We start from the raw sequence: 22,534 nt of genomic DNA, 5'->3' as shown, positions 1-22,534 counted from the left end.
TTCGTGTAATTTCAGTCATCTTAAAGCCACGCCGCTTTTCACCTGCATTTCTGTCCTGTAGGCTTTCTCCGTGTACAAGCGGAAACATTTTCCCGGGCGCGTCCGTCCGGCGCGACCCGCTCTCTGCTGAGCCGAGGCCTTGCTGATGGCGGTGACCAGAAGGGATTCCACTCTGATGCGTGGGTTGTACACCTGAGAGGGGAACAGAGAGAAAAGGCTTGAAATTATTTAACAGGGGGCGGGGGGAACAAAACAGAAATGCTTAAACTGGGGTAGCGCTGTTTTTTCTTTTTTTAAAGAAAAAATTAAGAAAGTAACATCTAGCGCATCTACAAGATGATGACAAAAAGCTGCAGAGTGACACATGCGCCCAATTCGCCACGGTGAATATATAATCTTGTTTTGTGCCGAGTGTATGACTTGGCTTCAGGCTGGTGAAATGTCAGGGGAATAAATAACAGGCTTTTCCATCTTTGCTGCTGTCAGTTGTGCACTGCTGTGTTTATCTGAGGATTCTCAGGCAACAGACGCAAATGATCGGAGCAGATAAGGAGTTGCGGGGTGGCGGGTGGTGGGCGGGGGGAGGAGGGGAAGCTAACCTTTTGCTTGGCAAATCCGGGATCAATTACAAACACCACTCCGTCGATGGTCAGGGACGTCTCGGCGATGTTTGTTGACACGACGACCTGCGAACATGAGGACACATGATTTAAATGATCCACCCGAGGCGTCCGGAAAGACCGATGGGATCTCAGAGGTTGGATCTGGCTCGACTGACTTCAGGTACATGCGGTGCTGTTCCATCAGGTGAACAGCGCCGGGCTTTTTGCTTTCGGCTGGTCGTGGAATATTAAGCTGCAATTCTCAAACGTTCCCTAATTTTATAAAAACTGCAACCAAAGACAACAAGACGACTATTTGGTACTCAATCGTCTGTTGAAGAATAATTGGTACTCATTGAAAATGCTAACATTTTGCCATGTCATATCTGTGCTTTTTGATTGAAATGGTACAATAACTGAGTTAAAATAATTATTTTTTTACAATTTTTTTTTTTTTTGGTCAGATTCTCAACTAGAACTAGATCTGCACCTTGGCCAACACATGAATATGGTCTGAGACCTGCTGGAAGATAAACCTCCATCCAAGAACCAAATCTTTTTCAGACTTATTGGGGTTTCTCCCCAGACTCCGTCCATCTTTTCTTTACTTCCTTCTGTTTGACCGTCACATAAAATGCTAATAAAATACACTGTAGTTTTAAGTAACAAGACAAAAGATTTTAGGTCTAACATCCTTTTTGCAAGTCAATTCTTTAGGCCCAAGAAAATATTTCACTTATTCTACAATGCAGCACCAAACAATATATATATTTTATTCGTTTATCATACCTCTTTTCTCCCCACAGGGAGGACTTGTGTGAAGCAAGTATTTCTTTCTTGATATCTGAAGCACCGCTATCTAGGGATGCACCAACTGTGCCGACCTCACTGTTCATGACTTGCTCTTGATTTCTGCTGTGCAATGTTGGCACCGACAGCTTTACTTTGAATACAAGCTGAGGCAAAGCTTTGCTATGAGCTTAGTTTGGACATTTTTTTTTGGACAATTTTTTTTTAAGCCTTTTTGAAGCCTTCACGTTCAGCTCTGTGCTTTTCCATCGTGAAATTAGCAGCGTTCACTACAGGGCTGCATGATGTTGGGGAAAACCTGCGATGTGACAGTATTGGAGAAAGTCGCAATGACGATATAACTTGTCATATTTCCTCTTCTTCAGGTAGTAAAGTGATCTAAATTCAATATTTCTGCCTCAAAAAGGCTTTAAAGTTTAAAAGTTTAAAGTCATTTTACATCTGGACTCATCAGACCACATGACCTTCTTCCATGAGTCCAATCTTTATGTTTCCTTACAAATTGTAACCGTTTTCTCTGGTTAGCCACTGAATAGTGGATTTCTTAAGGGTACACAGCTGTTCAGTTGCAATCACTTGAGGTCCCTTCACATTGTGGTGTGAAAATGTTCTGACTTTCACGACTGCACATAGCCCTGAGTTACGTTGTTGTTTTCCTTCGATTTGATGTCACCAAACGTTTAAGCGCTCACCGATCACGGTGATTCGGGGCTTTACTTCCGACTGCATTTCTTCCTGAAAGCCAATGGTTCCCTGCTATCCTCCCAGTTGGTAATAATGCGCTGGCGAGCTCTCGACCCAATTTTAGTGGTTTCTGCATCATTTTCTCTGCTTGATGCCAATGAATTGATCCTTCTTAAACGCATCGACGTCTTTTCGGTGACCACAGGATGTGTCTCTCAACATGGCTGCTGAGAAATGAGAAGCTAACCGTTAAATAACTTTGACAATTGAGCTCCGGCCTTAAATACAAAACCTGCAAAAAATCCAACAGAAGGTAGTGAGAAGCAAGGATGAACGGCGTAAAGAAGATCAATACAAAGACTCAGATAGATGCTTTCATACTTCAGCGCAAGTTCTTCTTGCCATATTTACTCAAATCCAGTGTTTGCAAATAATGTTTAATTCATTTTAAGGTATAAATGTTGAGTTTGACATCAATTTATGGTGGGCGTTTCCATCGAGGTCAGTGTTCAGATGTTTGGATGGATGGATGGATGGAGGGGTTCTGGACTCATCAGCATCAATTACTAATTATTTCATCATTTTGTTGTCGTTAATGAATGCCATAATCCCAACTCTAACATCTAAAATCTTACAACTGCATTTGATAATGCAGTATTAAAAATAAATAAGACAGAGCTGCATCAATATGCTTTCTTCCTTTAAAAAAAACAACACAACCCAGACAGGGCGCTTTGCTGCTTTAATGTTAAAAGAAGAAACCGCAACGGTGGTAAACAGTGGCACGTTGGATGTTTTTGCTGTGAAGGAAATGTGCTAAGTCAATATCTTTTTTCGTTGCGAGAAGGAGAACAAGAAAGGAAAAGCAGCAGTGTGATGAAAAGCTGCTGGGGTTCCAAGAACATGACCAGTGGGAAAATCGTGAACCAGTTCCACGTAGCGGTTTCAAATCTACAATCGTCCCTTATAGCAAAGATGTGCATGGGAAATGACAGCTGAATCAAAGCAAAATTATCCAATGAGTCACATCACCCGGAGTCTGTTAGCTGTTGGGATGCATGCAAACAGGGGGTAAGAGGGAGAAGGCAAGGAAGATGAGACAGTTTCTGCTGCTCTCACGCAAACTTTGATGCTGCTGGGGAATCTTCTTTATAAATAACCCCGGAGACGGTCTGGGTTAGGAAACTCGATTAGATCTTCAATTTTTTTAACAGGACGCCCTGGCGTCGGTGCCGCTGCTTATTAAAAACAATGTTGCCGATTTTAGTCGTCTAACATGCAACCGAAGCGTAAACAAACCACAAAATTATCCAGGCGGACGTTTGACGGCTTCCGTCCGCTTTCTCGGTAGTCCTCATCATAAAACGGCGAGCGCAGAACCAAACATCAAGTGTAGTCTTTGCTGATACACGTCCACAGAACCAATTTTGCACACTTGACACACTTCCTTTGTAGCCGTGCCTCTTCAGCTGTCTTCAAGCCGAGAGCCTTGGAGACTTTTAAATCCCACCTTTTAAGTGAGGATTTCTCTGCAGCCTGAGAATGCCTGACTGTTTAGTTATTAATGCCAGAGACAGCCTTTCCCCCCCTATCATTCTGCCTCTGACCTCGAGTAATTCACCTGTCGAACGGCGCATTCCCCCTTAGTATTCAAGGCGGAAAATGAAGAGGTGGAAATAAACGCTGGGCAGAAACTTATAAAAATTGGCCGTTATATGCATAATTCTTGGCTGTCGAGATGTGAGCGCATCCCCCTGACAAATTATCACATTTAATAACGATCAATCATAAAGGCTATCCACTAAGTAATACATCAGCTGCTCAGTTCAAAGGTAGATCATTTACTTTGGTCTAGTTTTATGGCTTTAGCGGCACCATTTTTTATTTATTTTTTCCCCAAGTGACCCATAGAAACATAACATTGAAGCAAGGAATGGGCCGATTTCCATTTTAAAGTTGTACCAAGGCTTCAAAATCGCTGGAATTGTAAGTTATATCATTGCTGTGGTTTAAAGTCCTTCTAATGAGACATCAGGAAAAGCGTCTAAAAGAAGATTTCTACAAATCTGCTTTTTTTTGGAAATATTTCCAGTTATGTAAAAACACAGACAATATGTAAACAAACAAACAAACAAAAAAACCCACATTGTTTTAAATTAGGTAACACTGTTTAAAAACTACAGAGGCAAAATCTGAACATGTCTGGCTACCTCAGCACTAATTAACCAGCCAATATCAGCTTGTCATAACTATCTTATTGTGTAAAGGGGTTTATTATTTATTCTCTTTTTTTTTTGCTGAGGTCTCTGAGTTTAATAAAAAAAAAGCAATAAACAGTATTTAGAAAATGTTTTTTTTATCTTTATTTATACAGACTGCCTCATTGAGATTCAAGATCTCATTTTTGCTTGAAAAATCCTTAAAAGATGCTATAAATAATATTATCATCATTACCAGAGAACGTGCTGACGGTGCTGAGTGATTTTCTAAAGCTGTATGAAGCATAGCAATACAGGCCTCCCCCTCCCCCACCTGTTGCTTCACAGACCCAGTCAATGGATGTTTTACTCATTCTTACACACACACCATACCATACCAACTTTATTTATAAAGCACTTTAAAACAACAACAGCTGATACAAAGTGCTGTACATCAAAACACAACGCACAAAAAAGGTTAAATTAACTACTTGGAAGTATTTTAAAACAAACAAGATAAGGCTGTCTTATTGTTTCTTCTCTTTTGTACTCAGAAGTCAAATTGCTCAGGTTCTCAGTCCCAAATAAATCAAGGTCGTCCCTGTGAGGTCGCCAGGCAGCCTTGAATTCTCTCTCCAATACGGCAGTTGCAGGTATAAACTAATAATTAACGCCTCTGACAGTTTGAATCTCATTAAGCTTCAGGCACACACGTAGCCGTTCAATATTTATTTAATAGCACGTTCCCTGAGTGTTTGATCATCAAAAATTAAAACAAATTAGCAAATCCCACAGGAACTGAAGTCTCCTTGCAAACAGAACTCGCTCTATTTGGGCGTGAAGTCTAAGTCCCAGTTTTAAACTTTTGACTTTAAAGACAAACTACACGGACAAATGAAACCGCAGTTGTCGAGCCGGATCAAGGTAGTAGGTTTTTGTTTTAAACCTCCGCTTTTAACTTTCGATTGCACGAAACGGAGTTATTACCGCACTGTGAGAATGTCACACCAACCAACTGCCTGCTTCAAACAAACCTGCCCGTTTTGTCTTTATCCAGTTTTGCACCGTCTATCAGGCTCCGAATGTGCTTCATAGATGAACTCATTTTGCTTTACTGTAGCAGGAGTCCTGTGAAGGATGCTCCGTGCCGGCACCCATCACCCTCCTAAGGAATCAAAGAGCTAGGAATGCTTCAACGTCTGTCTACAAAGAAAAAAGAAATGGACTAGCGGAGGCTGCCTCTGTCTGGAGCACTGGGTCACAGTGGGTGCTCCAGCAGATGCCGCACATGACACCCTCTCACATTTCATGATCGTATGGGTGGCCTCATTGACTGCATTGATTCTGAAGGATTATCCGGGCTGGGGCCATTACGCTGAACGCAGGCTGGCTCCTTCCAGTCTGTTGCTGCACTGGATAATCCGGGCTTCTTCATCAGTAATATCATTAGAGCATCATCTCTGCATGTTATTTCTGGGTTATTACCTGCAGGAGAGCATGCTCTATAGCTAAAATGGGGGCCATTTTTCACGTTCCCTGCTGGGAAGCACAGCCGTGTTGACAAATAAAGCCTTCCGCCGACGAAGGGAAGGAGAACACCGTGATGCGCTCGCATTTGAAGCCCGATGAAACGGATACGCGGCAGCATCTTAAGTAACATCAGGCGGAGGGCTTAGAAGATGTCACCGATGAGACAAAACTCCTAAAACCAACTGCAGCCCATTTATTAGAGAATATATTTCAGATTTTGGAGCGCTAAGTGAGATTACGGCTGCTGTTAGTGATTAGTCAACTCCTGCCTTGCTTTAAGATGATTAAACTGTTCAAAAATGGAAGACGAGTAGCTTTCCAAGAGAAATGGAGCAATGACGAGCCGGTGCTTTATGTTAATTGAGGGGTGCCTAATGCAGTCGTTAGCATGCGTAGCAGCAGATGCGGCGAACCTTAATTCTTTTTCACTACTTCCTCTTGGGCTGGCTTGGATGACATCTCTACATTTTTCACTTGATGAGTTGCTCAGTCAGTCACTGAAGAGAAGCACATTTACTTCAAGGACGGCAACTTTAGATGCCACCTCGCCAATTCAACGAGACCCTGACAAATTGAGGCTGAGGGGGGGGAAAAAAAAGAAAAAAGAGACAAACTGTACCCTTCTGAAGTTTAAACTGGTTGCTGGGCATAAACTTCAGACTACTTGACTTTATTTACTGTATTTCATTTCATCCTTACACAAACATTTGGGGTTTGTAGCGATGTGGAATGATATTTAACATAAAGTAACATCTTAAGTGCTGTTAAAAAGACTCACAGCCACTAAACAATCATAATGTCTCCTTTAGGAATATTAATCTAGATCTACATAGCGATCAACTCTCTCCAGCTCATGTTGGGGGATGCTAAAGTGAGGCATGTTTGTATAGGACTAAGTGATCAATGCAACGTGTTGTACCTCAACTTTAAAAAGTAAAAAAGTGAGAGGACTCCCACCTCTCACTAAACAACTCCGCTGTTTGGGAAAATTAAGGTTTCTGATGCAGCTACATTGGAAAAAAAGAAAGGTGAACTGAACCGAAACTTGTCACCGTAACATTTTAAAGCAGCAGAGCATGCAGCTCGCTCTGTGTAACCGAATTACTCATCTGAAACAATGTCGAGCTGAATATAAACATCCATGATACTGAACAAAAACCTGCTAAAGTTCAAATCCAGCTGCTAACTGTTTGCTAACTGTACCATCCACCATACCCGCTCAGCCCTTATTTTAAACAAAAAGTCAAACTACAGTCTGGTATCGTGCTACTACAGTCTGCATTTTTTTTAGAAGTTTCTCTTCAAACAAATTTGAACAAACCACTAATGTACCGAGCCATGACTTTAACCGAAGTACATACATACCAAGGTTTTTGCTTACCGTTTGTGTACGCCTTATATCTCCTATCCAACCGTCCGTTTATGTCTTATCAAAACAAAAAAAAACAAAAAAAAAAGAAGAAATATGTGGTGGGGATTTACATTCAGCCAGTTAACTCCTTTTAATGCAACTGGCTTTTTAAAGTCGCCCAATTAAAGAGAGTTGACCTGTGTGCGACCTAATCTCAGTGTAAATCCTGATCTTATTTGAGGCCCTCAGAGGTTTGTTAGAGAACATCAGTGAACGAACAGCATCAGAAAAATACAGCAGACGGTCAGAGATAAATTTAGGGAGAAGTTTAAAGAAGAGGTTCGGTAATAAATCAGCAGCACAAACTTTGAATGTCTCACAGGCACATTTCAGACCATCATAGTTTGAACTGTGCTCAATAATCATCACAACATCATGAAAAAAAAAAAGAAACATTGCAGAATTTTCTGGAAAAATATAAAGAAGAAAGCGATTGCTGACAGAAAGCCAGAAGAAGTTCATAAAAAGAAGTTGCTCTGATTAGATCAGTGTAGTGGAAAACTTAGACTACCTATCTTAATAAAATTACCAGTTGATTGGAAGATGGATGAAGCTAAACAATGAGCAACCCCAGAAGAAAACTTGTTGTAGAACTAGAGCTAGAGCGTCACCTCGCAGACGGAAAGTGATGCTAAACAAGCAGCTAGAGCTGCAGTGGAATCCTGCAGATCAAAGTATTGTCATGCATTACACCTAATTCCACTTCTGAATCTACGTCAAGTCATAAACGGGATGCCCACAAGAGTTCTCCGTCCAGTTTGGCTGTGTTTGAGCTGTTTTGCAAACAAAACCAGGCACAATCTCACATGTTAAAAGATAAAGACAAACTTTCTTTCTCAGCTACAAAAGGCCTGACAGCGGACCCGCATGGGGCAGCGTTCGTATTTCGAGCGTCACAAAATCCAAAGGCAATTCGGTGACCCTAAAAAGTCACGCCATCCGGTCCGAGTCGAGTGTTTTCTGACGTATCACAATAGCGCTCGACGTCGACAGCGCATAAATACTTTCCCTGCTCATTTCAGTCTGATCTGGCTCAATTAGCAGGGTTGTAACGATGACTCATTCATCAACACCGTCCTTCCTCCATCAGCTGTTGGGGCTGAGTGTTTGCTCATTCGCTGGCACTGGTGACGGTCTTGTATTCTCTCAGATCCCAAGCCAACAGTGTGACAGTGCAGCTGGAGACGCTGCTATGGCGATGAGCCCATCTGAATAGAAACTGGCACACAAAAACGGAGGAGCTCTTTCGTGTCTGTATCAATGAGAGCGTGAGATAAAATGAGAAAGAACGAGATACGCGACATACCTTTGCAGAGTTTTTTTGCGCACTTTTGAGTGCAGGGATAAAACGCTAGGAATGGAGCGCTCCCTCCCCCCGCCCCGAGCTCACAGGGCGTGAGTAATACTCCAGATATAATTTAGAGCACAGAATCACATGCTTACAAAAGCAGCATATGTTGTGTGAGTCAGTTCTGCGCTAAAGCTGAGAAAAAAGGAAGAGAGGGGGGTAAAAAAAAAACAACTTTCCACCTTTTTAGCTCTCTTATATTCCCCCATCTGGCCTCCCCTTACTCTCTCCCTCGCTTGCTTCCTGCAAGCGATTTTGTACCAATGGAGCCACCTTACCTTTCTTCCAATAGCGCCGCTTGGCTTGTTTGGCGGAGGCGGCTCAAAGATCCTCTGCTGCTGCTGCGGCGGCAGCGTGGAGTACAGGGGGATGATTTTCATATCGCCGACTTGTGGCCCCAGGTTGTCGACCTCACGCTTGATTCGCTTGCAGGCTTCGTCGATTTCCTGAAAGATGAAAGGACCACAATTGTTCCCTGAACCTCCAGTGTACACGGACACAAAACCAGGCAGATTCGAGCAACACCTGGATTAACAATGGAAGTGGGCGGACGCGACAGAAGGGGGAAGAAATAAGATGGGGAGCCGGGGAAACCGTGGTTCCCCGCTACAGTACATTTGTTCTAACTATCGTTCCATCTGATGGAGGAAATTAAACTTGGACTGCAGCATGCTTTGCTGAGCTCCCTGTGGCTCTGTTGTCAAATGCAGCAATCATGGAAAACACAGAGGAGCACGCTCGGAAGGCACAAACGTGCAGAGCCAGACACACTCAAACGGGGTTCATTATTCCACAGCGCAGTATTGTGGAGGGGAATGTGATATGAGACTGCAGCATTGATGCATAACCAGCGGCAAATCATGGCAGATCAGTTTAGTGGAGCTGAACGTTCAAGAGCCGGTGGGTTGGCAGACAGAAGCCGTGAGCAGCGCCAGGAATGAGGATAGGAAATGCGAAATTGGAGCCTATTCTCTAACGGCATATTAAATGTAATAGGAAAAATACATTATAAATATTCCACAAAGCCTTTTGCCTAACAACATAAAGACTGATTCATTTTGCTTTCATTCCATTGTAACACACAGACAATTCCATCTTTTAACAACTGTTCAAAGTTCTGAACAGTTTGCAGCATAAAACAAAGCTGTCAACACATTTAGTTGTTTTTTTTTTTTGTTTGTTTTTTAAGCTAGTCCCAGTTAGGAACCGTTTCATTATGTTCCAAACAACAATCATTTCATCTTCAACGTGCTGCAGCTCCTCTGCGTGACACCTTGCTGCTTATGCTGTTGCACCACCTACAGGCCCACAGGAGCACTGCAGCAACTTCTCAAAAAGTTCCAATGAAGGCACTCAGAGTAACAAGTCTGAAATTTATGCCTCAGAACAAGTACTAGAAGTAACAGCGGTTTCACAGCGTACCAAAGATCCAGCCAAAGAAAAAAAAAGTGACATTTCTGACCTACAAAATGTTCATCAACATCCTGTTCCTAAACTCGTTTAAGGAAAAGCGATAATGCTATGATAAAGTACCTCTCAAACTTTTTCAAGTTTGACAAGTTCACTTGAAGAATTTTTTTTTTTTTTTTTCAAATCACTTTGGGATGATTTGTTACGAGTCAAAATCTACGTGACTAATTTTTATTCAGCCCACGGGGCAGCCAGCTGTTTTCATAATTAGAATAGTCATTTATATAACTTAAACTTTGTTCCAAAAGATGGAAGTTGTTCCACAACTGCAAACCTACAAAGACGTGAGACGTTTAAAATGACAGGCGAGGCGAGGCGAGGCGAGGCGAGGCGAGGCGAGGCGAGGCGAGGCGAGGCGAGGCGAGGCGAGGCGAGGCGAGGCCGTTCAGAGAAAAGCCATTGTTGGCAACAAGCAACATGGTGGTGGCACCATCATGGTCTGGGAATGCTTTTCATCAGCAGGAACTACAGAGTTTTAATTGCAAAAATAAAGTAAGAACCCAATGATAAATATTGAAGTTTGTGACAAAATGCAAAGAAGTCCAAGGTATATTAAAAAGTTTTACGTGTCTTCAATGCCTTCTTATACAGTGATGTTCAGTAAACTTGTCATGAATAACAAGTTTTAGCCATTTATTGAAATCCTTGTTTTCCTGACAAACCTTTTAGTTCATCTCCTATTACAACAGAATTTTTTTCTTTTTTTTTTGTCTAAAATTTACAATAATCCAGTTAAAGGCGCTGAATATATGCAACATGCAAATGTTTGCAGGGGAAACCGAATGTTTAGGATCATAAAGGAGTATATTTACTTCCAGCAGGCCTGTTTGAAGGCTGTTTACATTGTGGGTTTTGTAGTTTTCACAGCATAACAAGACTCTCATTGCTCAATCAGAACTACAACAAATGGAAGAAACGAGTGATGCCAGAAGATAAAATAAAAAAGACAATGGATCTATGATGGAACTAATTTAACATATAATTTAAAACATCCTATGAAAAATCTGGATATATTTAAGACTTTTTAGTGCCTAATATTGAGGAGATTAAATGTTAGACTTTTTAATACCCTGCAGAAGCCTGGATTTCCTTTCTTTTCCCCCCATCAGGACTGCAAATAGGTTATTAGCCCGGTTTGTCCTCTTGTTCATCAAATCAAGTCGGGCCTCTCCGATGGCCATGTGCCTCTTAATCAACACGCTGACACGTGGAAAACGCTAAATCTGAATGGATCGGTAAAATTAGCCTCAGTATTAATAGCCTATCAAGCTTCTGGATGCAGCAGCTGCCACGGAAAAAAATAAATAAATAACCTCTTTGCCAAAACGCTGAAAGCAAGCTGGCTGTCTGTCCTGTAGGGATTTGAAGACAAAGTGTGTGTGTGTGTGTGTGTGTGTGTTTGTGTGTGTGTGTGCGCGCGTGTGTGCGTGTACACGTGTGTGCACGTGCATAAACATTTGTCCAGCATTGGGAACCCGTCCACCAGCTCTGCCTGTGACCCCGGAAGCAAGAATCTAACTAGCCAAGCTAAAGTACCAACACATTTGGGCACCCTCCTTGACAAGCAAACAACACCCCCGTCCCCAACCCCCACAAATCCTCCTGTGTTTTTTTTTTTTGATGTTAGCTGCTGAGGGGGAAGCTTAAATATTAGGACTTATCTGCTCTCGACAGCTGTGATAAGTTTCAACTTTCTCATTTGTAGCTGGCGCTTCAGTTCTGTTTGTTTGTGGGAAGCCAAATATCTCTCAGAAAAGCTGCGGCGGAGAGAGCTACGTGGCCTTTTTGTGCTCGCTTCCCCTCTGATATAAATTAAACAGTCAGATAAAAAGAATCTATGGCTTCGCCATGGATCTGCCTCCAAATCATTAGTCTACATCAAAGTTGCTGGGAGACTGAAGAGGTTAAGAAGCGCTTGAGGGGCACACTGCTGCACCCTTTGAACAGCCATCTCTGCCAGACCTACAACACATTAACTTCTTTAACCCAATTAGGAGAGGGTGATAATGAACTCACCATGGGAGCGCTCTCTGTTATGCCTGGGCTTTACGCAGCATGGGGTTGTGGAATATAAATCAACAAATTACATCTAACCACAAAAAAAAAAGAGAGAGAGAGAGAAAATCTTTAACACTTTGGCTGCACATATCTTAGACTTTTTCCTAGTCAGTCACATGAGGGACGATCAATGTTTCAGCTGGGATACCACTTATTCTAAAATCAATTACCAATCCTCAAAGGAGACCACTCCAAACACTACGCCGCCCAATGACTTGATCTTGTTTGCAACAAGCCGCATATCGATCTTGGTTTGACAAATTAATACTGACGTAGGTGTTCTACTACAGCCAAGCTGGTGTCAAATGTCAGATAATTACTGGTAATAAACAACCGGCGGAAAATGCGACTGGAGGGGGGGGGGGAGTCAGAGCAACATGACATCGTTTGAGTGGCCAACGTGGCGCTCGCTTCTCAGACTGCAGGTTCACTGGTGGTTCCTCGAGTTTCTAAAAATAGACCCGGGGAGGAATGGGCTGCTCTCCGGTGGAAATATAACAATCCTGCAACTTTGGTCCCGAATCAAATCAAGCCTCCTGGACTATCATCACGTGTGCACAAACTAAGTACACCCTAAAACATCTGCGTTAGCATAACTGCATCTCAATAGTAGAGAAAACAGTTGGCTCCTTTAAGTCAAGCGTGAAAACATTATTTACTCCAGCTCGCAATAGAGATCAAAGATCACTTCATCGGTTCGTTTTGTCTCTTAGTGTTTTTGTTTTTAACTCTTCATGTGACGCATACGTTTCATGTGACGCTTAAATGTTGTATACATTTAATATATTTATTGATTCGTTGTAGTTTTCTGCGCCTCTGTCGTTTTGTTTTTTTCTGCAAAGCACTTGGATTTAAAGTGCGCCTTAATGAAATAAACTTGTCGAATCTAAACACCAAAATTTAGTCCAGTGTGTCTCTATCTGTCTCCACCGGCGGCGCCTGCCAATACAACCACTTTTGATTAAATGTTCTCCAACAGCATTCCGTCAAAGAGCCGAGAAACTAATCATGGCAGCAAAAGGCGCTGCTGGATCCGACAGGCTTCTCCTCTCCACTGATCAGGAGATTGAGACATTTGTTGGTGCTTTTCTGCGCGTGTGTGTGTGTCCGCCCAGCTGTGACCAAATTCATCACTTTGGGCACGGACCCTGCCCTCCATTACACATCAGTGGACGACATTTGCAGGAGGGGGAAAAATAATGACTTAATTTCAGAGATTTGTGAGAAGGTTGGAATCTGGGTCACTTGTCTTCTTTTTTTTACATTTGCAGCACAAATCCTGATGATTCCCAAAGAGCCAGAGTCACAGACAGCCAAGTCATTTATTCATCAAAGGATTAGAGATATTTTGTTAAATGTGCCTATTTTATTTATTTATTTCAGTTTCCATGGACACAGTTAACATTTAGGATTCGTAGTGGTGAAAGTACACTTTTTTAATTCTAAGGTATCACCAATTAGAACATTTCTAAACAGTACATATCGTTCTAAAAAAAAAAAAGGAACATGAATCTGGACACACCTACGTGTGGTAGAACTCTAGCGATCCGCTTCATGCTTAAACAATCTGCACATTAAAACTTGGTGGTTGCAGCACCATGCTGTGGGAAAGTTATACCTCAGCTGAGTCAGAGAGGCAGGTCAGGAGTTAAACGCAGTGCAATTTTTGAGAAAAAAAAAAAAAAATTGTTAGCAGCTGGACAAGGTTTGAGATAACTCTAAACATACAGACAGAGCTTCATATAATGGCTAAGATCAAAGCACATTAATGTGTCAGAATACGCAAAGACCAGAGGCGAATCAAACTGAAAATGAGACTTGCTCTTTGCTATTCAAAGACCCAAACTTCAGATTTTTATTTGTAAAATATCTTAAAAAAAAAAAAAAAAAAATCATCCATCCTTTTTAACTTATGCTTCACTATGTTGCCTTCTTAGTATTGGCCACAACAAAGTTCACCAACCTGCAGCTCCCTGGGCTTTCCACAACTGCTCTTTAAATTTTGGCTAGAAACTACAACTAATATTTTTAAACTTAGGTATAATAACAAATCCTTGTTTTAGCAGTTTTTTTTTTTTGTTTTTTTTCCCCCATGGATTAATTGCATTTAATTCCCACAACAGAATGACACTAAATATACCAGTAATATTGTTTAAGATCAATTTTTTATGTATTGGTATTGAAAATGTGTTTGAACATACTTTTCTATAAATAACATTACCTCAAAGTAAACATATGTATTGACTTTTAGCATAAGATGGTGGTTCTTTTTTTTAAAAAAAAAGTCAACAAATTCCTATGGTAGGCATTTATCCAAAAAAATTATATGTTGTCTTTTTTCAAAAGGTCATGTAACGTCTATGGCTTTAAACTAATTCTATTCAGCTAATTATTTAAATTGTTCTTTATCAGATTAAATGCCAAAAAAGTAATACTGAACTTTTTCATGGGGTAAGGATACTTTTGCAAAACACAGCACGCTGAAAAAGAACTCCATACATTTAAAAATTCAAAGAACTTCTAAACGACTGTAAGTTTTGCAGAGGGGAAATCCAACTTGTTAAGATCATTTAACCTTCCATTTCCTCTGTAAGAGCAAATGTTAATGCCGTGCATAAACTATGCCCCATAAAACCTCAATGAACTGAAGCAACTTGTAAAGAGGCGGCCAATATCCCATCAAACAAAGTGAGAGGCTGATAAGGTCATATAGAAGGTAAATACATCATGCAGTATACTTATTTGTACATACACAGTAGTAGCTCATTAAGTTTTCATTTTAGGTGAAATTTAGGAACCAAAATAATGTTGTTTTTTTAATGTCATGATGCATAAACTTTAAGAACTAAAAGAGGGTGCGCGTTGGGAATGCACAATATGTAAGTGTATTGTTATTGCAGTACCAGCGCGTGCATTATTGATACTGCTCAGGACCGGAATGCAGTAATTGTTGGACTAATGTATCTCCAGTGTCATGAATTCATGCTTGAATGGAAATTTAATATTCTGCCTGTTGGTTGGAGCCTCACTGCAGTAGAAGCTCACAGTTGACAGAGAGGACAAGGTTCAAGATGCTAAACGTCACAAAGAGAAACAAAGAAGTGACCGATACGACCACTGAATTATTTACTAAAATTATGTGTAAAAAATAAAATTGATTGCTATTCTGGCTACTCAGGCAAAAAGGTATGCAGCTTTTTTTTTTCCCACAAGGAAGGAAGAAAAGAAGGTAAAGCATTAGGAAGGAAGGTGGAAGACAGTGACTAATGGATGCATATAAGACAGGATGAACATAAGGAAGGACATAAGGGAGCCAAAAGGGAAATAGAGACAAGGAAGAAAGAAAAAGCACAAAAATAGATAAGACATCTTTTTCTATACTTATCCAGATTTGGAAAATAAAAAACCCACTAACAAAAAAAAAATATTGGATATTTTCCAGGAACCCACTAAACCGTAAAACTTTCCCCCCCCCCGATATTGTCTGCGGGAGGTACCTCCTGTCCAGTGAGGAAGAGCAGAACGTCGCCCTCTTCTTCCTCGCACATGTGGATCTGGATCACGGTGCGGATGGCCGCCTCCAGGTAGTCTCGCTCGGGCTCCGGTGTGTAGAAGATCTCCACGGGGTGCGTGCGTCCGGGGATGGTTAGCAGCGGGCAGTTGTCAAAGTACACTTGGAACTTCCCGGCGTCCAGCGTTGCGCTCATGACGATGACCTGGGCAGAAAACGGGACGCGGCAGCTTGTCGGCGAGGGGCACGAGTTTGTGCAATAACGGGTCCGAGCATTCATGAGGAAATGTTTTTTTTTTTTTGTTGTCTTGCCAATTATGCATTAGGACAAGTTCTAAAGCAGACAAGGGTGGAATTAAAGTCATGATTAATGTGTCTGCGTCCTTCTGCGGCATGAATGATGCAACAAATTTTAATTTTAAAAGAGAACCCTGGCACAAACCGAATACAGAGTCCGTAATGTACACTTCGGCATTGCAATCCAAGTAACTGACCTGCAAAAATCTATGGCAGACCCCGTTCCTGTAGCTAGGTACACGGTGTTCTTAAACACAAGCCATTAGACTGTGTGCATTAGGATTCTGATGGGGAAACACGTCTCCCATTTTCAATCTCTAATATTTTCAGGGGCCAGCGTCTCTGCATTTCGCTTTACGCTCTGCAAGAGATCCTAATTGCTCTTAATCAAGGCAAATTAAACTTTCAAATTTGGTGAGCGATAGGGATGAAGGAGATAAGGGGAGTGGGTGGATGATCATTCCCAATAACCTAGAGCTCATTTAACAGTCTGCGAACAACAATCTAACCTTTGATTTCACTCTGACAAACAACTAGTCATTATCCATCTGCTTTATGAAAATTATATCTGGCACACGCTAGGCCATAAAACTTCTGCCTGCCTTTACGATCGTCCCATTGATGCCGACGGTTGCCGTTTTCCTCCTGGTTGACCGGCTGAAAACGGTAGGCGAGTCTAGGAGCGATCTGTGCTGCTACTGCGGTGCAGAAAAAAATGGGTGTCCCTGAGTCTAACAGCAGCATTTCTCTTTCCACAACATGGAGACTCGGTCAGAAAAACGCAACAACAAGAAAAAAGGGACAGAGGCGAGAAATAAATCCTCTCCTTCTTTGAATTCATCCTTGGAGGGGAATTAATATTTAGGGCTGAAATGTAGTTTTACGAGAGATAAACTCATAATATTTGCAGGAAACCAAAAGGTTACGTCTGTAAAATAAATCTGCAAGCCGTAAAAAAAACAAACAAAACAAAAAAAACCCAACAACTGCAGCACCTGATCCTGAAATTACATCCTAAAAATAAAACAGAGAGTAAAGGGAAAACTCAGGAGATTTCTGTGAGCTGGTTCCTACCTTGAGGTCAGACCTCTGGCGCACTACTTCCTTGAGAACCCCCATGAGGATGTCGGTGGCTAATGTGCGTTCGTGGGCCTCGTCCAGAATGATGACACCATAACGCTCCAGCAGGGGATCGTTCATAGCCTCCCGCAGCAACATTCCATCTGTCATGTACCTGAGCGAGAAGAGGATACGGTGCCAACACTAACTATGCAGTACACTGATTCTTTATCATCATCTACGGCTACAATATCTGGTAAAACCTGCTTAAAATAGGGAAACAAAACAGAGAGATTTCAGACCTATTTATAGTTAACGCTACCTTAGACCTACCAATTTTAAAAACAAAGCCAGCTCATAATTAAAGTTTAGAACAATCCGTTACTTAATAAGTTAGTCACCATAAAAATCGTCGTCGTCATCAAAAGCAGCCATATTTTAATGCCCTGGTGAAATTTTTATGTAATAGCTACTTACTTTAACACAGTTTTGGCAGAGCTGCAGTCCTCAAACCTGATGGAGTAGCCCACCTCTTGACCCAGCACCACATCCATCTCATCAGACACCCTCTGGGCGACGCTCATTGCCGCCACCCTCCTGGGCTGGGTGCAGGCCACCGCTCTCCTCGGCCCCTGCAGCGAACGCACCATGTCTACACACCACTGTGGGATCTGCAGGACAGGAGAAAAGTTTGATTTTGTTAATCAACAGAGTAATGTACCACTGAACACCTATATATACATATATATTTTTTGCAACATATATCAATGGTTTAAATGCACATATTGTTTTGAAAAGGAAGATTCTAATGTCATTACTGGGAGTTTCACAGTTTTCCATTCTAATTTCGTTTTGAGAACTACAAATTACATGAAAAAATGTTTTTATTCTTTGCCCAAAAAATTAAAGTTGATCTTTTTCAACAAGAAAATGCATAGCGATTCCAGTTGAGCTGAGTTCTTGCTTAATCTTTTTCTTTATTTTTACAACTGGGATTTTAGATATAAATACGTTTTAAAATTTTATTGACTTAAGTAGCAGGTAGGCCACTAAAAAGTAAAATCAAAAGAATGCAATAAATCCAATTTCTTTTTTCCAATCTATCTAAGTAAGTATTTGTATTTGGGTGGGGGGTAGAAAAAAAAAAGTTAATTTCCCCAACTTTCATGCATCAGTAAACTGCATAAAACGTACCCAGATATTCACAGCACAGATTTTTAAGCATCATCAGTGCAGAACGCATCGACACACTTAAACCACTCCACTTTGCAGGATCGTTTATATTCATCTCAGGATGAGGCAGAGACTCAGTGACTTACTCTAATCTTCTCCTGCAAATTTAAAAAAAGAAAAAAAAAAAACACACACACACAGCCTGGCTGCTTGCTTAAACCACTTAAGATTTAACTGGTAAGTTTAGCTAACTGGGAATCAAATCGTAAAACAACCCAATGAAAATACATGAATCATTCATGGTATCAATATCTTTTTATCATAACCTTAAAGCAATTTTAACTGCCCAGAGTCAGGCTCTAAATTTACTGTGACATACTTGGGTCAGTTCATTAAAAGTCTGGTGTACGGGGGCAGGAGGGCAACTGATGGCTGCTGCGTTTCAAAAACTTTAGCGTGTCCCCCTGCCTCTACCTGCGTGGTTTTTCCAGAGCCCGTCTCTCCGACCAGCACGAACGACTGGTTCCGCATCAGGATGTCCGTAAAGACGTCTCTGTACTCCCAGACCGGGAGCCGCAGCCGCTTCTGTAGGATCTCATGGTAGCGCGGCGTGTGGGGCAGGTTGGTGAAGGGGTTCGTCTGCTGCTGAACGGGAGGTCGATTCGCGAAACTCCAGCTGGCTGCGGCCGAGGCGACGGGGTCACCGCCCGACATCGCGTCTTGGCCCCTGTTGCCGGTCCGATCCCGGTTCCTGTCACGATCACGGTCTCTGTCGCGCCTTGAACAGGAAGGAGAATGAAGTTAGGATTTAATAAAACACCGCAGTCGAAAGGAAACACTTCAGCTTCCATTTAGGCCAACGGTGAGAGAAAAAAAAAAAAAAAAAAGAAAACCTGTGGACAAATGTTAACCATGTCAAGCTCTTCTTTTGTAAAAAATACTATGAAAAGGTTACTGCACATTCTTTTTCACACTGGCAAATAGATGTCTAATCAAGTATAGCATGCAAAGGTCATGAATAAACTAATTGCTTGGAGCATTTTTCCCGTTACAAAAAGACCTATTTATCAGCTTCAGCGCACAAATTTGAAACTTTTACATTGTCGAAAAAGCTATTAAGTGTTTTGTGTCGCTTTTATATTACAACACTAAAAAAAAAATCCCACAACTGTTCCGAGGAGAACTGATAAGACTCGTTATGAATGTTCAAACAATGCATGCAAAAGGTCACCTCCAACTAAAATGTAAATCCTTCACTTCTTCAAATTAATACTTATTGGTCAGTTATTGACGCGCTATTCACATTTTTGTTGTTCGTAAAGGTAACAGTTTTTCTCTGGAAGGGGGAATTTTTTTACATGTATCAAGTCATGATAAATCCGTCCATACCCACTTATCCTTGCAGGGCGACCCAACAGTCGTGTTTTTGGACAGCAGAAGGAAGCTGGAGTACCCAGAAAGAACCCGAGCATGTACAGGAAGAACATGCAACCTCTACGTAAAAAGACCCTTGTTATGGATCATTCTCTACGCTTTTAAAAATTATTGCATTACCTCTTCAGCATCTCAAGTTCTGCAGGAACCTGCAAATGACCAATTTCTTAATTCAAGTGTGGTGAACCAGGGAAACATCAAAAATAATGGTGTTTGTCATTTTTATCTGTTCAAAAATAAGCTTAGCATGCACTATTTTCGGAGAAATTAGCCTGGTGAATATGTAAATCATTGTAGATGTAAAACAAAAAAAGGCCAAACACTACTTTCTCATTAAAATGCTTCTTTTATTACACAGTTTTATATTATTGGTGGGTTTGATTGTTTTTTTTCTATTCTCTTGGGGTTATTTCTTCTATCCTTCACAAGAATGGGATATGAGTCACTCTTATATTAAAATACTCTTGCTCTATTTGGCCAAGTTTAGTCAGTGGACCTTTGGTGGCCCTATAATTGATGGCATTACAATAGAAGTAAAGCATGTCGTAACCAAACAGTTTCCATTCTTCAAAGAACGTAATTCATCACCAAAACTCAAACTATAAATTTTTAAAACATCAATCTGTGTTGGTGGGCCAAATTGCTACCATTTGTAAACTACAGTCAAGGTGCAGCACAAAATCATCACAAGGTCCACAAACGGTAACCAGTTTGCACTTCGAACAATCGATTCTAGTTTCAATAAGGTATGGTCACTGAGGGTCATTCTAAAACAGAGGTGGACAACTCCAGGCCTCGAGGGCCGGTCTACTGCAACTTTTAGATGTCTCTCTACTTCAACACACCTGAGTCAAATAATGAGGTCGTTAGCAGGACTCTGGAGAACTTGACTGCACTTAGGAGGTGATTCAGCTGTTGGATTCAGGTGTGTTGGACCAGGATTGCCCACCTCTGTTCTAAAACATGAGAATGTATCCACATAATGAAGAAACACTGTACTTGGAACAAAGTTACACTCTCCAATCAACACAAATATTAAAAAAAAAACACTATGAGAAAATCCCATAACTGTTCCAAGGAGAGCTGCTAAGACTCATTGGAAATGTGTTTTATGGATACTCTCTAAAAGCAGCGTTTCCCCAAAAATATTTTCCTCTAAAAAAGGAAGCAAAACGTTGGCCCTGAGTTCAGTTTAGAGGCAATACAAACACTGTTCAGAAAATATTTTTAAAATGGCTAAACACTTAACATTTTTTCTGAACTTCTTAAATAAAAATGGATAGCTAGCAAGGTGCCTATGGATACTGTGAGGAAAAAAGGGTCATGCATTTATTAAAACATGGGAAGTCTGTTCCAGAATGACCTTTCTACTTTAGCTTTAGCTAGCCTAGCATGCTAACACTACTGGCAAAATACTTCATTAGTGTATTTTCTATTCTATTTTCTATTTTCTAAACACTGCAAGCTACCTTGAGCGCCTTGCTGACATTTACCCGAATTACTAAAGCCTGTAATTTTTCCAGCTCGCTGTAACTTCATGTTTATCTGTGAAACACTGACAGTGTTAGCTTACAACAACAATAACAAGCTGCAATCAATCCCAGTAGTTTAACGCTTAAGCTAAAAGGCTAGAGGAACATATAACAAAAAAATACATGTTTTAACTTGAAGAATAATCGTACTCTAATGCTAAAAAATGAGGTATGCACATGCTGAGACTTGTTTTTGTCCAAAATAATAGCGAATCAATCCATTTAGAGTTTGACCAAACGCTTAAACCCCGGCTAACACGGCAACCGGAAACTCCTACCTCATAATTATTCCCGATGATCAAGAAAATAAACCAGAAAGCTGCTATTCTCTCTGAAAATCACTGTAAAAAAAATTCCAGACGTATTAAATTCAATGAGGGATGACTGCTTTGAAAGTCTAGGTCAAAGCAGATGCTCCACAGCAGCTGGATGCGGAGGAGGATACAGATGATGCAGGAGGGCTGTGACTACAGCGGAGTCAGCATAGGCGACCCAAGGCTTGAGGAGGCCTTGAGCAGGGTTAGGCCCCCCGTAAAAGGTATTTATTATAAAGCAACCAAGCAAAGAAAGAATTTGATGTTTTTTTTCTTGTTGTACAAGTAAATTACTTTTTTATCTCAACAGAAACACTCAAAAAATACTGCAGTGGCCAACTCTTTAACATTTGCTGAGCTGGTTTATTTTTTTCCATTGAATAAAAGTTTAATTTGTTGTTTTATTCACATCTTCTAACCACAGTCTTTGCAGAATACAATGACTTCGGATTAAGTTGAATTCATTTTGAGTCCCACAGCAATGCTGCAATTGTTTATAGTTATCTGGGCAACCAATTGTAAATAACTTAAAGAGACAATAGGGTGAAGGAGGCAACAGTGGTAAGAATCTGTCTAGTGACCAATGGGATTCTGGTTCGAGTTTCCTGTCTGTTGTTGTGTTCTTGGGCAAAACACTTCAGAGGTCAGATATGCATGGAAACCTCATTTCTGTCAGACAGACCTGGCAACAATGTGAATGGGTGCACAACAGAATGTAGTGTGAAGCACTTTCAAGTCCTCTGGACTTGATAAAGCACTTCATAAGTACAGGCCATTTAGCATATGTGTTTTCCCTGACAATCATGTCAGTGACTTTACATTATTTAATAAATCAGAAACAAGGGATAAGAGTGTTTAGATTGAATCAGCATTTTGGAAAATGCTTATTTGTCTTATTTTGGTGTTCTTCAGGCAATTCAGGAATACCATAAGAAGCTGGTTGCCTCAGTTTTGCTCTATAATAATATGTCAAGTGTGAAGGGTTATTTTTAAAGCAAACGCAATACATTTGTTGAGCTTTGCAGACAGTTACAGTGTGTAAAAAAGGGACCCAATCAGCACAGATTAATAAACTTCATCGACTGTTAGAAAAAAACTGTCAA

The 22,534-nt window shown here is 41.0% G+C and overlaps 1 protein-coding gene across 2 annotated transcripts in view; it reads right to left on the bottom strand.

The window, feature by feature from the left end:
* LOC103143410 (pre-mRNA-splicing factor ATP-dependent RNA helicase DHX15-like) overlaps positions 1-21,599 on the bottom strand; it is a 29,840-nt gene extending 8,241 nt beyond the window's left edge. Inside the window, exons 1-8 of one of the 2 annotated variants that reach the window (XM_007559946.2) lie at positions 21,396-21,599; positions 18,626-18,929; positions 17,456-17,649; positions 16,994-17,153; positions 15,609-15,827; positions 8,862-9,029; positions 600-686; positions 43-192 (exon numbers count right to left, since the gene is read on the bottom strand). In XM_007559946.2, coding sequence (XP_007560008.1) covers positions 43-192; positions 600-686; positions 8,862-9,029; positions 15,609-15,827; positions 16,994-17,153; positions 17,456-17,649; positions 18,626-18,929; positions 21,396-21,400 — 1,287 coding nt within the window. In that variant the 5' untranslated portion in view covers positions 21,401-21,599. Of the gene's footprint in view, positions 1-42; positions 193-599; positions 687-8,861; positions 9,030-15,608; positions 15,828-16,993; positions 17,154-17,455; positions 17,650-18,625; positions 18,930-19,540; positions 20,429-21,395 lie in introns of those variants that run through there. The other variant, XM_016675257.1, reaches the window with a different exon arrangement.
* Positions 21,600-22,534: the final 935 nt, after the last annotated feature.

Source organism: Poecilia formosa, unplaced genomic scaffold (assembly GCF_000485575.1).
Source record: "Poecilia formosa unplaced genomic scaffold, Poecilia_formosa-5.1.2 Scaffold111, whole genome shotgun sequence".
In the NCBI taxonomy this organism is placed as follows: domain Eukaryota; kingdom Metazoa; phylum Chordata; class Actinopteri; order Cyprinodontiformes; family Poeciliidae; genus Poecilia; species Poecilia formosa.
This window is presented reverse-complemented; position numbering and strand designations above follow the sequence as displayed.